General features: G+C 33.7%; 1 protein-coding gene across 2 annotated transcripts in view; it reads left to right on the forward strand.

Moving 5' to 3' along the window:
- Positions 1-17,389, forward strand: part of CD2AP (CD2 associated protein) — a 156,626-nt gene that overhangs the window by 113,815 nt on the left and 25,422 nt on the right. For both annotated transcript variants that reach the window (XM_033217393.1, XM_033217395.1), the window contains exons 12-13: positions 8,506-8,671; positions 11,937-12,079. In XM_033217393.1, coding sequence (XP_033073284.1) covers positions 8,506-8,671; positions 11,937-12,079 — 309 coding nt within the window. The remainder of the gene's footprint in view (positions 1-8,505; positions 8,672-11,936; positions 12,080-17,389) is intronic.

Consider the following 17,389-nt stretch of genomic DNA (forward strand, 5'->3'; position numbering starts at 1 on the left):
TCAGACTCTTAAGTGACTCTCCATTATTTCATGGGATATTTTCCCAAATGTTTAGATGGGTGATTAAATTCTCACTTTCTACTTTCTGTCCCAGGCCACCACGTGGATTTTCTCAAACCTGCTTAGCAATTTTCTGCCCCTCTGTTGTTTTCATTTTCCCAGAAGTACCTAAAATCCTGGCAGGCTGTGTCCCAGAATGATAATAATATCACCACTTTGAAGCACAAGTTATCCTGCTTTTTGCGATGTCCTTTTTTGTATTTATCTTTCTTACTGATCTCATGATGATACTCATCATGTCATTGGTATGGAATTCATGGTACAAAGGGAGGAACTCATAATTATTTTGGAGTGCAGGTAGGGAGGCATATAAATGTGTAGAAGAGAATGTAACAAAGGTGCTGTTTCTTATAAAATCACTTAAATGGTAACTTTTATCTATATGTCCTCCTCACTTCCTTTACACCCATACACAGTCATACCCACAGAAAGAGCATAAAATGATGCTGAAGGCCAGTCTGTTTCTATACTTTTACTGGCAGAAGCAGTGAATCTGCTCACTTCTGCTTTAGGAGCATTTCCTTCTGAATTCTGTTATTGTACACTCATGTCTTCAACCACCATTTGTATACTTCTGATTCCCAGTCAGTGGTTGGATTTATTTACATTTACTGCTTTCTGTGTGTTTGCAGTTCCATGTTTGCAGTTCATACTTTCTGCATAAATACATAATTTTTTAGGGGACATCCTTCTTTCTCTGGAATTGTACTTCTCTCAGAATCTTTCATGGGTAGGTTTTTCTCATCTTTTAGATTCCAGCTTAAAATTTTGCTTCTTTAACACTATTTAAAAGTAGGTGTTTCCCATTATTATCTGTTACATATTAGTTTAGATGTTTGTTTTGAGATATTCTTTACCCTGCACTTGATTAAACTCCATGAGGGAAAAGATGTGTGAATAGATATCTATACCTTATTTGCCATTGATTCTCTAATGCCTTACACAATAGGTATATAATACATAGGGAATACTTAATACAGTATTTATTATGTAATATGAAGGATTCGTTAAAATCTGAAGGATTCCAGATTATGACATGCTTACATTTGTTTATCTGAAACTTCCTTCTAGTAGTATTTAGCTAGATAATGGTGGGATAGATAGTGGAAGTTGGTATGGATGAAAGGAAGCTGAAATGTTTCAAGAGCAAAGAACAGAAAATCAGTCCTTATTGAAACTGACCTAAACAATAGGGAAAAAAAAATCTCACATAATTGAAAGTCTAGAAGTAGGAGTCATATGACCTGCAACTCAGTGATTCTGTTATGGACCTGAATTATATCTTTCCATTCTGCCATCCTCAGTGTCCACTTTATCTTCAGATTGTCTCCTCTTGTGATCACAAGAATGCTGAGAGTGGCAGTCAGGGCGACATGATTTCTTGTCCGTTTGACAGGAAAGAGAGGAAAACCTCTCCCCAACCATAGAATGTAAGTCCTTTTCAGTTTCTTGGACCACTTTTGGGCACATTTACCTCTAGACCAATGAGACTTGTAAGAAGAATACTATGTACTGATTGTCTCAGTGTAATCATATGAAAGTAGGATTGATTTGGAAGGACTCAACTGCATTGTCTGCTGAAGACATTAAGATATAGTTAGGATCTATCATAAGGAATGCAATTAAGGTTCTATGTTGACATCTTGTTGACTCATGAGATACTAATGATTATGACCATTGGAAAGTGAGATAGGAATTATAGAATAGAGACAGTTTCTGGAGGAAAACATGTGAATCCAGCTTTTGACGTGGGATTTGATACGACATACTCGCTGAACTTTTGCTAAGAGTTCGTATTAAACGTTTAGTTGGAAGATGCTATTCTGGAAGTTAGGTATGAAATTTACGGGTATGGGTAAGATTATCCAAGAAGATTGCTTAGAGTAAGAATGGGAAGAGAGCTTTCTTAGAATATATACATTTAAGAAATTGTTTGATGACCAGGAACTCTTGAAGAAGGACTGACAGGTAGTGCTCATAGAGATAGGCAGAGAATGATCACAGAGCAGAATCATAAAAACCAAGGGAGTATATATAAGTCAAAGTTGAAGTAGGATGTTCTTCTGGCAGTGATAAATGAGGACCAGATCTCTTGCTGAGAACAAGTAGAATGGTTATATGAAGTGTATGTGTGTGTATATATATGTGTGTATATGTACATATATATATTTGCCAGAGTCATTTGCTAGGAGTAGGAGAGCTACAAATAAAATGAAGAATCATAAAATCAAGATACAGGGGAAGAGGAGGGCCCAGTAAAGTTAATCTTGCATTGGGGCTCATATTTCCTGTTGGGGCATTTGCCAATCTTGAAAGTGGTAGCTTAGACTATGAAAAGAACTTTCAATAGACTTTTGGGTTCAAGGAGACAAAAATTAAGAGTTCAAAGCTCGTGAAAGAGGAGGTATCTTAGTGAACTAGGTTTTGATTCAGTCCCTAAAGGGATTTACTGTAGGAGGAAGTATAAATAGAAATAGACCTAGCTCTGAAGAACACTGAAGTTCAACTTCTAATCATCTCAATTCTTGATGGGAGAACAATGACCTGGGATTTTTACTATCCCTACCTTAGCTTACTGAAAGAATGAAAGTAAACCTTTATTCTCTAGAGAAGAAAACATCATCTAGAGTTTTAAATTATCTCTGTGTTTTCCTATAAATCTTTTGTGTCTTGTACTCATTCAGAAATAATTAGGCATACTTGTAGATACGACACATGGCTAGAAACCAGGAACAACAGACAATGGAACCTGGCCTTTAGGGAATCTAGATATTAGAGATACTAGATATAAGCTTTAAAGTAACTATGCTTAATATATGTTAGAAGTAATAAAAGATGGGGTTGATAATTTTGGCAGAACTAGAACCTTATAAGTATATATGAATATGAGTCAATCTGAGCTTAAATGATTTTGTTTACTTATGTAAGTATATGTAAGTATATACACACAAATGTTAGTATATGAGTGTATATTTTTAAAAGAAAATATCTGAACTGAAACATAAGGAGAAAAAAAGATAGAAAATACAGAAAAGACCTTAAGAGACATAAAGAATGTAGTTGACTCTTGAACAACGTGAGTTTGAACTATGTGGGGTCCACGTATACAAAGACTTTTTTTTTTGGCCTAATGGGGAATAAAAATACAGTATTCATGAGAATACAAAACCCGCATATGAGGAGAGCCAACTTTTGTGCAGGCAGGTTCCACAGTGCTCACCATCGGATTTGAGTATGTGTGCTTTTGGTATACGTGAGGGTCTTAGCACCAATCCTCTGTATATACAGAGGGATGACTGTACAGTGGGAAGGTCTAATGTACATGTAATTGGAGGACCAGATAGGAAGGAGAAACAAATGGAGCAGAAACTGTATTTGAAGATATACTGGTTTTCAATTTTCTAAAAGTGATTAAAAGCATCAGGCCACAAAACCAAGAATACTGTGGAATCCAACCTGGATATATGCAAAGAAAATATTGAGGCAAGGAGTTGAAGAAGACACACACACAAAAATGAAAAATATTCCATCTTTAAGGATTGGAAGAATCAATATTGTTAAAACTTTCATACTACCCAAAGCAATCTGCACATTCACTGCAATTTATAACAAAGTTTATAAATTTATAACAAAGTTGCCATTGGAAACAGCACAAATGTTCTTCAGCAAAAGAATGAGTAAAGGAGTTGAGGTATATTCATATACCATGATACCATGTAGCAACAAATAGATGAACTAGAGCTACACACAGCAACATGAATCTTAGGATTTCATTGATGTAAAGTTAAAAATATTCATAAATAATCTGTGGTGTTAGAAGACAGCTTTAGGTAGGAGCAGTGGGGTAGTGATTGGAAAGGATAAGGGTAACTTCAGAGATATGGATCATGTTCAGTTCTTGGCCTATGTGGTGGTTACTCTGGTATGTTCCTGTGGTAATAGTTTCTCAAACTTTATACTTAACGTTTCTGAAAATGTTACACTGCAGTTTAAACTTCAGTGAGATAAATATGAATAAATACGTTTTGTCCTAAAATTTTCTAAAATGTTAGAAACATAGATTCAATTAAGAATAGACTCACTACTTTATAGGTAGTACTGTTTTTTCTCTAAGGCATGTCCAAGTGATCACAAAGAATAGAATATTTGATTTTTTAAATTAGTATTTATTCACTTGGATATTTCTGAATCACTTTTGCTTTGGTGCCTGTATTATCACTTATTTTTCCATTTCAGTTAATGCAGTAGGATATTAACCCTCATCTGAATTAATAAATGGGTTAACTTATTACATACCGTGTTGGTAACGTATTGCTATATTATGAAGCAAATAAAATGACAGATTTTGGTTATTTTATTGTATTTTGTTAGCATACATTTTAAACATTTTTGTTAAAAAAATCATATACTTGAGATAACTCTTCTGTATTTCATATTCTTTCTTACAGACAGGGTCTCACTCTGTTGCCGAGGCTGGAGTGCGGTGATGTCATCATAGCTCACTGCAACCTCAAACACCTAGGCTCAGGTGGTTCTCTCACCTCGGCCTCTGGAGTAGCTGGGACTAAAGATACATGCCACCATACCTGGCTAATTTTTTAATTTTTTATTCTTTTATAGAGATGGAGGTATTGATTTGCTTCCCAGGCTTGTCATGAACTCCTGGCTTCAAGCAGTGCTCTCATCTCAGCCTCCCGAAGTGTTCAGGGTTAAAGACATGAGCCACTGTACCCAGCCTATATCTTAAATTATCATAATATCTGTATCTTATGTAATTCTTCCTTGGTCATTCAGGCAGCTAACATAGAACTTTTTTTTTTTTCTCCTTAAATCTACATTTTCTCTTGGATTTGGCCAAATTTTAGCTGAACTAAAATTCTTGTACTCACAGCTGGATGTGCTCAGAAGAATGAAGTTGGAGCCCTACTCCACACTGTAACCTAAAAGTAACTGAAAATGGATCATTGACCTTAAATATAAGAGTTAAAACTCTTAGATGAAAACAAGAGTAAATCTTCATGGCCTTGGATTTGGCAATAGGTTTTTAGATACATGTGATGTTGTGATATAATAAGGAATGCATATTTGATATTTGTCCCTGGTTCCTGGCACCATAGCTCCTAAAATCCTTGAAATTTCCTGAGTGATAAAGGTGAGAGTAACATCTTTTGTTATTTATAACTAGCATCTTTCAACCACGTCTGAGTTTATATTAATGAGGAGACTTTTGTGACGCCCCTAAAGGTGGGGAGGGGCCTTGTTGCCAGGGGAACCAGCCAACTGATTAGCTTTCATTAAAAACCCTAAACAACCGAGTTTAGAGAGCTCGTGGGTTGGTGAACACATTGAGGGGCTGGGAAGGTGGTACACCTGGAGAAGTTATGGAAACTCTGCATCTCTTCCTGCATACTTTGCCTTTTGCATGTGTTCCATTTGGCTATTCTGAGCTGTATCCTTTATAATAAACTGTAAATAAAATGCCTTCCTGAGTTCTGTGAGCTCTTCTAACAAGTTATCAAACCCGAGGAGTGATCATGGGAATCCCCATGATTTATAGGGGGTTTATAGGCAGTTGATCAGAAGTACGAGAGGACTGGACTTCAGATTGGAATCTGAAGTGGGAGCAATCTTGTGGGTCTGAGCCTTTAACTTATGGGATCTGATGCTCACCCCAGATAGATAGTGTCAGAATTGAATTAAATTATAGGACACTCAGCTGGTGACAGATACTTGGTTGTTGTGGGAATAAATCCCCACACATTTGGTGTCTCAGAGTGTTGTGAATCTAGAGAAAAGTATTTTGTTCTTTTTAGACTATGTCACAAAAAGCATATTTAACCAAAGAAAAAATAATTGTACTTTATCAAAATTAAAAACTTCTGTGTGTTAAAGGACATTAAGAAAGTAAAAAGACAACCTACAAAATGGGAGAAATCTTACCAGATTTGCAAGTATCTGGAATATATAAAGGAGTGTTACAGCTTAACAACAAAAAGACAAACCTATTTAAAACTGCAGCACAGGCTGAAATAGATATTTATCTAAAGGAGATATATAAGTTTTGTTGTTTATAACAAGCATGTTTATAAGCATACTTGTTGTATAAGCACTTGACAAGATATTTAACATCATTAATCATGTCAGTAAGCACTTGACAAGATGTTTAACATCATTAGTCTTTAGGGAAATGCAAATCAAGACCACAGCAAGGGCCACTTCACACCCACTGGGATGGTTAAATTTTTTTTTAAGAAAGGGAAATAAATAATGTGTTTGCAAGGATGTAGAGAAACTGGACTTTTATACATCACTGGTGCAAGTAGAAAATGTTTTAGCTGCTATGAAAAGCAGTTGGGTGATTCTTCAGAAAGTTAAACATGGAATTACCATATGACCCAGCAGTTCCAAACATCCAAGAAATTGAAAACAGACACTCATGTATTGTACATAAATATTCATAGCAGCACTGTTTACAGTAGGCAGAAGGTAGAAGGAATCCAGATATACTTCAGTGGATAAACAGATTGTGTTTTATATATGTGTATGTATATGTGTAATGGAGTATTATTCAGTCACAAAAAGGAATGAAATACTGCTATATGTTATGAAGAGGATAAACTACTGAAACATTGGGCTAAGTGAAGGAAGCCAGACACAAAGGTAATTGCATGATTCTATGTGTATGAGATATCCAAAATGGATAAATCCATAGAAGATAGAAGGCAGATTGCTGTTTGCCAGAGGTTAACTGATGAATGAGGAAAGGGTTATCTTTTGGGGTGCTGGAAATGTTTTAGAAGTAGATAAAGGTATTGGTTGCATAATATCGTGAATATACTAAATGGCACTGAATTGTTCATTTTAGAGTTTTTAATTTTATGTAAATGTCACCTTAACTAAAAAAATAAAATCTAGTACATAAATATGTTGCCATCTTATAGTAGTTATATAATAAGTCAGCACATTATAGTTGATTTAGTTATGGACATAACCAGGAATGATAAGTCGTATTTGTGTTACCTTTTGATTTCCACGTATTGTTTTTTTTAGACTAACACTACAGAATTTCAAGCTGTTATTTGTGTATCTGTTAAAAGAAATATATTCAATCAGTGAACTCTTTAATTTCTATCCTTTGACCATTTTTCATGGTATTATATATAAAACATTTTTCCTAATTTCTAGAAATTTGTGTTTGGCTGGTTTTTACAATTACAAATAGTTTTATTTCAAATAATGTTCAACTGGAGAGTTTCGATTTTTAAAAATTTCTGATGGTATAATTATATACTGCATTGTTATATCTTGAGGCCATATAGAAATAGATTTTTGTACCAAATGATGACCAGAATTTTAATAGACTAAACTATATTTTCATGTGATTCAAGTATTAAATAAGTGGTAAAAGGAGAAAATAGTATTTTGTATTCATTGTGAAATAAAACTTGTAATTTTTAGGGAGAGGTTTATCTGTGTGCTATGATGTTCAGGTTTTATAATCACCAGTTTCTGGCTGATATGAAATCTTACAGAATTGTTTGTGGTCTTGTGATAGACGTTTTCTTCAGAGACCAAGTACATTTTGAAAATTATTCAGTATGGTGCTTAGGAGCTTCTTATTTTTGTATATATGTCTTATGACACGTTTTAGCTGACTGCTGTATTATGACTGTCTCATACACATGTGTCAATTTTAGTACCTATTGTGAGCACCTGCAAGATCAGGAAGCAGGTGCGTCATGTGTAGTAAAAGAGTACTTGTTGCCTTTTTGGTGATAAAATTGTCTTTATTGACATAGTATAAAATTGTCAAAATTGTTTTTTTCCAGCTTATTTTCTTCTATTTCAAATGGAAATACCCATTTCATTGCATTATTAAGTGAAATGGTTTTAATAAAATTCTTAGTACAGTAGTAAGAATTGCAAATATAAGCCTGTAATTCTCTCATCTGTGGCTAAGCAGTCTCACCGTAGTTTCTCTTAACATTTGATTTCTTTTTCCTTCACCATCATGCTTTTTAAATGTGAACGTTATATAGCACTCGAGTTTCTACTTGTTTTCATTTCTCTGTATTTCAGTTTCAGAAAATAATCTGGATTTAAGTCTAGATAATTTTCTTGTTAGAGTAAAATCATGTGTTTATATTTGAGATAGACTACTACACTTAAAAGCAAAACTTCCTGGGAACATAATAAAAAGCAGGCATTATCTACTAATCTGAAGCTTATTAGTGGTTTTCCTAACATTTTTTAAAAGCTATTTAGGCTTATTAAATTAAAATATAACTTTAAACTAAATAAAACAATGCACACGTATACAAATATAGAGAATGAAAGTTTATGTCTGCCTCTGTCACAGTTTTCCAGACTGATACAAACTTTTAGGAATAGAAAAACCTAAATAATTTTGATTGTCAATAACTTGTGAAATATTTTTAATCTTAGATGAGAAATCAACACTGGAACAGAAACCTTCTAAACCGGCAGCTCCACAAGTCCCACCCAAGAAACCTACTCCACCTACGAAAGCCAATAATTTATTGAGATCTTCTGGAACAATGTACCCAAAGCGACCTGAAAAACCAGTTCCTCCACCACCTCCTATAGCCAAGTATGTTTTACCTAATTTTAAATTAGCTTATTGATTTACTCACCTTTGACCTTAATGGCTCCATTGCCTTTCTAAATGTCCAGGTAAGTTTTTTCTTATTTTTCAATTATATTTATTTTTAAAATTGACATATACAACTGTATGTATTTATTGTTTACAACACGATGTTTTAAAGCGTATATATAATACATTGTGGAATGGCTTCAGTAACTGTGATAACCTCACATAGTTATCATTTTTGTGATGAGAACATTTAACATTCACTCTTATCTTGTTTCAAGAATGCAGTACATCACCATTAAGTATAGTCACTATAATGTACAATGGATTCTTAAACTTATTCTCTCTATCTAACTGTAAATATGTATTCCTTGACCACATCTTCCCACTCCCCTCCAACTCACAACCACTTCAGACTCTGGTAATCACTGTTTTACTCTCTATTTCTATGGGATCCACTTTTTTAGACTTCGCATTTGAGTGGAGAACATGTGGTATTTGTCTTTCTGTGCCTGGCTTACTTGACTTAACATCCTCCAGGTTCGTTGATATTGTCGCAAATGGCAGGCTTTCTTTCTTTCTTTATGGCTGAATGGTATTCCTGGTGTGTATATGCCACATTTTCTTTATTCATTCATCCATTGATACTTTAGGTTGCTTCCATATTTTGGCTGTTGTGAATAGTGCTGCAGCAAACATGGGAATGCAGATATTTCTTTGACATATTGATTTTATTTCCTTTGGATATGTACCCAGTAATGGAATTGCTAGATCATATGATGATTCTCTTTTTAATTTCTCGAGGGACCTTTGTACTGTTTTCCATAATGGCTGTAGGAATTTACATTCCTACCAACAGTGTGCAAGGGTTCCCTTTTCTTAAGATGCTCACCAACACTTATCTTTTACCTTTTTGAAAAGTTAAAGTTTATTTTAATGTTGTAAATAACGTCCAAGAAGAATATAAACATGTTGAGAGCTGAATATGTAAACAAAGATCACAGGCAGATTCTGCGAATTTGATTGGAGCTTTAGTTATTAAAATGCATCAGTAAATTCCCAGGATGCTAAGCAGTATTCTGTTGGCTGTGCCAGCAGTCCTCGTGCATGCTTAAAACACTTGGGGGGTTATAGTACAAATCCAGTCAGGGCTGGAGCCATGGCAAACCAGCAGCTCTTAGAGGTGGACTTGTTCGTGCTGCTAGGCATCATGGAGAAAGCAGACAAAGAGGTGAAGGAGGCGTATAGGCAGAAGGCCCTCTCCTGCCACCCAGACGAAAGTTGGATAATCACAGAGCAGCTGAACTCCTCCACTAGCTTTCTCAGGCCTTTCTGCAGCCAGGGCTGCATATGATGAGGTTAGAAAAGCCAAGAAGCAGATAGCATAGAGGACCCAGAGGCTTGATGAGAGAATACTAAAAGGTAAACGTGACCTAGTGGCCCAGGCCCAAGTGAGTGAGAAGGTGGAGGAGAGCTAGAGCACCAGGACACTTGAGTAGGAGATTGAACATCTTACTGAAGAGTGTTCCTGGCAACTGGAGGAACAGCAGATGATGATCCAGGAGCAGATGTGGCAGGAACTTGACTTGAGATTAAAAGTCAGAAAATACTGAAGACAAAGGAACACCAAACTAAAACTGAAATGGAAGTGCAAGAAGGATGAGTCAGAAGGCAGCTACTTTTGCAAAAGTATGGTGGAATTCTCAACTTGGTGCTTTTCAGTAAGAAGGCAGATACTGGTGTGGTGGAGTTTGGGACTGTCGAGGTCGAGGCTGCAGAGATGACTGTCTGGAATAAAGTTGGCCTGGTTGATAATCCTGAAAAAATTTCCTCTTTCAAAGGAGGACTCCAGGGTGCAGTGGGCCTCAGCCACCCAGGACAGTGAAAGGACCCAGTGGTGTCTCTTCTTACCACATCTATGCAAGAGTTGATCACCAAGATGCAGCAGTAGTCAAGGAGTGGCAGCCCATTTAGTCTCCTGCCACAGCCCTTTTTAAAAACATCACCAATAAACTTTAAAAGCAAGCAAGAAAGAAACAATCCCGTCAGAAACTGGACTAAGGACATGAATAGATAATTCTCAAAAGAAGATATACAAATGGCCAACAAGCATGTGGAAAAATGATCAAAATCACTAATTATCAGGAATGCAAATCAAAACTGCACTGTGATATCACCTCACTCCTGCAAGAATGGCCATAATCAAAAAATCAAAAAATAATAGATGTTAGCATGGATGTGATGAAAAGGGAACACTTCTACACTGCTGGTGGCAATGTAAACTAATAGAACCACTATGGAAAACAGTGTGGAGATTCCTTAAAGAACTAAAAGCAGATCTACCATCTGATCCAGCAATCCCACTACTGGGTATCTACCCAGAGGAAAATAAGGCATTATACGAAAAAGATAACTTGCACATGCATGTTTTTAGCAGCACAATTCGCAGTTGCAAAGTATGGAACCAGCCCAGATGCCCATGAATCAATGAGTGAATAAAGAAATTGTGGTGTATATATATATATATATATACTATGGAATACTACTCAGCCATAAAAAAGAATGAAAAAAATGACATTCACAGCAACCTGGATGGAATTGGAGACTCTTATTCTAAGTGAACTCAGGAATGGAAAATCAAACATTGTACATTCTCCCTAATGTGTGGGAGCTAAGCTATGAGGATGCAAAAGCATAAGAATGATACATTGGACTTTGGAGACTTGAGGGGAAAGGGTGGGAGGAGAGTGAAGGAGAAAACTACACATTGGGTACAGTGTGCACTGCTCGGGTGGTGGATGCACCAAAATCTTAGAAATCACCACTAAAGAATTTATTCATGTAACCAAACACCACCTGTTTCTAAAAAACCTGTTGAAATAAAAAATAATCTAAAAAAATAAAAAAATTAAAAAATACAAGAGCATTCTGTACATTTTGATTTAGCTCTCACTGTTGCCTACCTTTTAGAGTTGTCCTTCTATTGTTGCAGCTTAATTTTTAAGTATTATTTTTTGTATTTTCTGTGTACTAATATCTGTTGAATGTTAATTTTATGTTTATAATAATTTTCTACACTTACTAAACTGTTCTCACATTTTTCATTTCATTGTAATCAGCCTTAGGACAGAGTTTTATGTTTATGGAAATACAGAACAGAAAGTAATCAGTATTAGGCCATAAAATCTTTAATGTCATTAAATCACAATTTTAAAAAAGTCATGTTTCTTACTAGTGATTTTTGCATGTTTTTTTCTTATTTCAGGATTAATGGGGAAGTTTCTACTATTGCATCAAAGTTTGAAACTGAGCCAGTATCAAAACCAAAGCTAGATTCTGAACAGTTGCCCCTTAGACCAAAATCAGTAGACCTTGATTCACTTATAGTAAGGACCTCCAAAGAAACAGGTAAGTCAGCATGGACAGCAGTGGTACATTAAAAAAAAATTGTCAAAGAAACTCTTTAAGAGATACACATATGCAGTTTTTGTGTGGATAAAGTTGAAATTACACAGTTGAAATTTGTTTAAAATTTAGTAGCCAAAGTAGAAATAATAAAAGAATCTTCTTGATAAGTAAAATTTTTCTGGTCCTTACTGATCAGACTTTATGGTTTCTTACTAATCAGAGGACTGAAATAGATATTAAAAGATTATCCATCTATTACTCCCTCTTTATAGTGGAATGACTGTGCTACCCAACCTGGATATGAATACACTTTAGTTTTAAAAGTTTAGAAATGAGATGACGTAGACTTTCAGTGCCAGCATTAGATTATATTTCATAGGACTTTAAATTTCTCCTCTTAATCTAGTGATACTTTTGTTTCCAGAAAATATACTTTTTCTAATATCCCTTTTGCTAATTTTTTTTAAGCTTTAGGACTGATTTTTCAGCTTAATGATATCTTTGTCTAGTCTGTACTTCTTCCTTTTTTTAAAATACCTATTATTATTTGTAAAATGGAAAACTTGAAACAGAGAAGTCTTGATAGTTTTCATTATTAAAGGCATTGTGTCTTCATTACTTTCTGATAATTTTTAATATTTTGTATAGTGCTTTGCATTTGTATTTTGTTTTTTTAACTTTTTCAAAGGACTTTCTCAGGTATGTTCTTAGTTTAACTCTAGGAAACAGATGCTTTTTTCCCCCTATTTTATCTCTAAACAAAGTAAGCTACAGACATTAATGTACTATCCATAAGTCAAAGGAGAACTCTAAAGTTTCATTTTTACTCTGTGGTATTTTTAAGAAATCTTAATGTTTTAATTTTTCTAGCTTCATTGTTAACATTTCATGTTTACATTTAAACTTCAAGGCCAGTTACACTTAGATGTTTTTTATTACCTTATTATAAAATATGCTATTACATTTCAAGTTTTTTCAGGTGACCTTATTCTTCCCTCTTTCAGTTTGCAAATGCAAAGTTTCTGACTTAAAATGTGGCCTCCTTTCAGTCTTTTTATTTGAATATCTTATAGATCCTTCTGTCGTATAGTTGGATCCCGCTTGCTATGGATGAAGCTATATTTACTCCTAATTTCTGGGAATTGAAATGTTGATTGTATTTTAGAGAAATTCATTGACATTTATTCAGTATATTTTATATGGTGAAAATTATCCTTATTAATTGTTCAATAAACAGACAAAGAATCCTCATGTTTTAAAAAATCTTACTCTTTTTTATTGAGCTTATTAGTAAATAGAATTTGATCAGTTCATATTGTTTTCTGCTTGATTTAAAATATAGCTAGAAATGTGTTTCGTAAGTTATAGTTGAAGAAAAGCAGATTATTTAGCCAATTTTAACTCTGGAAATAAATTATTGCAACTGTATTTTTAATTTTCACAAATTTGTGGGATCTTTATCACACAAGTCTTTAAATGTTGACGGACTCCCTTTGGGAATTGAAGGAGTAACATCTGGAATCTGCATCTGTGGCTTTGTATTCATCTTGAATGTTTTATTTAGTTTACATCAAGGTAATGGAATTTTTTTAAAATTTAGGTAAATTACAACATTTTCTTTTTTTCAAAACTTTCTCTGTATAGAGTCACAACACACTGCCATATTTCTAGTAAAAATAATATGTGTAATAATTTCAAACTATTGATGATTGGAAAGTTCTGTTTTTACTTGGTTTGGGGGGCCCTATTTCTATCTTTTATACATAGCTGTTATTTACTCCCCATATAGTAAACAGAGACTTTGTGGAACAGGGTGTGAAAACATCTTATTTCTGATTTCTTCTTTTCTTCAAATAAATAAGGAAATAATCTAGAGATGCTGAGACTTAGCCAAGTCAGAAAACTAACAGCTACTTTCAGGCTGCTCTTCTTTATTCCTTCCACTTAATTGTACTACCCTTGGTGTACTACACTTAGGCCCTGTAAAGTTCAGAAAATACAAATGCTGGGAATTTAGTTCATGTTAAGTATCAGATTATTTACTGAGCAAGTTTTATATCCTCAGTAGTGTTTTAGGCACAGTTGCATTCTAAGATAAAAGGCATAATTGATGGATCAGAGATTCCTGCTACCTTTTTAAGTTAGACTATCATATATTCCTAGTATTAGTAATATAAAAGTGTTCTGTCTCTTCTGTGATGTTAATACTTAAAAAAAGTATTTTGACTCAATTACAGCCTCAAATATAATATGTGAATCTAGCCTTTTTAATATGTTTTAGAAAATTGAAAACATACATGAAAAACATATTGAAAATTTCATTATTATGTACCATAATAATTTGAGGTGAAATAATAGAAAGTACACTGACTTTGCTGTTAACAAAAGGGGTTTTATTTATTAGTTGATTGCTGATAGAAAGTTTCCTAATGTTTTTTCCCTTAACTAACAATGGAGCAATTCAGTACATGTATATGTCTACTGGAGTACCTGACATGGAAGTTATTACAAATGTTATTTTCCTTCTTTCCTGCCTCCTCCATTGTTAATTAAACCCATCCCATTTTGTTTTTGTTCTAATCTATAAAGGATATAAATCCCTGACTCTATTCTCAGATACGATTTTCTTATTTGTAAAGTCATATGTAAACATTTATGTGTATATATAAACTATGTATATAAATACAGACTCTGACTTTTGTACATGTAAGAAAGACATATCCAGAACACTCAGATTTTCTCTTTTTTTTAATGACATGACATAACTTTTTAGTTTCTTCATATATATTATCATAGATCATGTAGTTTTATAAATATCAGAGCTGTTAAAAACTATGCTTACAATTTTTTTTTTCTCTGTTACAAACACTTCCTCAAATTGGTTTAAGGGAAATCTCAGTACCACTACTAATTAATAGTAAAGCTTTTGTGGTCCATGTATTTCTAAAATTGTATTATCTGTAAAATAAAATTATCTTCAACTTAGTTTTAAAATATAAGATAGAAAATTTTATAGTAACATGGCTATTACATTAAGAAAGCCCAACTGATGAAGTTTCCTTACAGTGTAGTATTTTTATCTTTTGGTGGTTTTTCTGTGGTAAGATTTTCTATGATTAAAAGGCAATTTTATGCCTGTGATCACAGCACTTTAGGAGGCCAAAGCAGGAAGATTGCTTGTGTCCAGGAGTTAGAGACTAGCCTGGGCAATATAGCGAGACTAGCCTGGGTAACATAGTGAGACCGTGTCTCTACAGAAAAAAAAAAAAAAAAAAGCTGGGCATGATGGCACACCCCTGTAGTCCCAGCTACTAGGGAGGGAGGCTGAGGTGAGAGGATTGCTTGAGGCTGAGAGTTGGAGGTTGTAGTGAGCCTTGATCATGCCGTTGCCTTCCAGCCTGCATGATAAAGTGAGACCCTGTCTCAAAAACAAACCAAAAAAAAGCAATTTTAAAGAAACATATTTGATGGTAGCATTCATTGTTGAATAAGGAAACACATTTCTTTTTCTTCTGGTTTATTTGATAGTTGATCTATTTTTTAAAAATTTCTTTTCCAATATTTACTCATTTCTTCTGGAAATAATTTATGGTGGAATTTTTCTAGTAGGTACCTGTTGAGTAGCATATACTATAAAAAGTCAGCCTATATCTAAACTAGAATTAAAAAAAAATTGGTTTCTAATAGTTTCCTTGATCATGCCATATTAAAGACTTGTAAGTATCATATAAGGCATTAGTGAATTTTTATTTATGTATGAAATATTTTAAAGATAGTATTGAGTCATATTTTTATAGTGAGATATTTTAAAGTAATATTTAACATATTTTTCTTCTTTGATACCATAGAATTAAAATTGATTTTCATCATTGTAATTTCTACTGTGGGCTAAAGACTAAAATTTGACTAAAAGTTGATTTAATTTTAGTTATAACTACATTATGAGGTGTAACATGCTGATTTATTACTCTGGCCTCTTAAAGCACTAAGCCATCCTTTTGGAAGCTGTCTTGGTGTTCAGTGAGTAATAAAACAGGACTTTCTAGCTTAATGCATATTGAAATCAATACTAATATTAATTTTTCCCTTTGAAAGACAAAGGAATAAACCTAAAATCTAATACACATCTTGTGTAAGTTAGATAACCTGCAAATAGTTATATGCCAAACATTGAAATGGTTTTATTCATTCTACAGCTGTTCTTTTTTCCTGTTTTGTAAAATAATTATTTTGATTTAGTCTTTTTTCTAGACATTCCTATCCTTGACTTTTCTTTCCAGATTTTGTTTCCTAGCCTGTTTGCCATGTTTCCCTTCTTACGTGTCAGGAAATTATTCTACCCTTCTCCATTTTGGTAAGATGAAAGTTTATAAAGCAATCAAAATAGTATTTTCAATATAAATAGGTGGTGCACATTGATTTTTCTTTGTAATTTTACTGAAAGTGTACTTGTCTGTCTGTCTATTTATTCTAACCCTTTTGGTTTTCCATTTTTAGAGAAAATGAAATTCATTTTGGAAAAGTTTCCTGATTCGTTTAAAATATTCTTTTGATAATTTTTTTTGAAGAAAATTGGCAACCATAAAAATCAGTTTATTTTCTCTCCAAATTGGATATTTCACTTTGATTTTTAAAAATTTTATGTGTTCCTAGCAACATGCAGATTGTAAGTGGCTGGCAGAGTGACAGATGTGATTGCAAAAGCCAAATGATTGTCATGCCTGTTATGCCATGTGTACAGCGTAAATCCATTGTTATCCCTCTTAGGTAAATTTATAAGCATTTAGATAAGTCATGAGTCCAAAATGTGCACTGTTCCTTTTTACTAGCCCAATGGCTTAAATGGAGAACCTGAGAGAGTTTTAGAATAGTAAAGTTACTTGTCTTGGTGTCGTAGTTCAAAACTGGACATACAGAAGACATTTTACACGAGCATGGTGTATAATTTTGTAAATCTATGTTTTATTTACCCTTTCAGTTTCATTTTTCTTTGTCTTTTCCTGTGTTTTTCTGTTTATTTTTCTTTCTGCAAGTTGCTTAAATATGCATTTGAAAATAATCTCTATAGGCTGAAATGATTGGATTGTACTTGTTAAGGTTTTTTTTTTGTGGATTGTTAATGCACACATCAGTGTAAAAGCAATTTTCACCCTTCAAACTACAACATATTTTAACATCTTTTAAGAATACTGATTGCTTTCTTTATGATATTTACAAATAACATGACATTTAAACATACATTTAAATTCAACCTTCACATTATGTAATGCATTTTTCATTGTCATTTATTATTATGGTTTGTTATATTTC

This window comes from Trachypithecus francoisi, unplaced genomic scaffold (genome assembly GCF_009764315.1).
Source record: "Trachypithecus francoisi isolate TF-2019V2 unplaced genomic scaffold, Tfra_2.0 Lachesis_group10, whole genome shotgun sequence".
Taxonomy (NCBI): Eukaryota; Metazoa; Chordata; class Mammalia; order Primates; family Cercopithecidae; genus Trachypithecus; species Trachypithecus francoisi.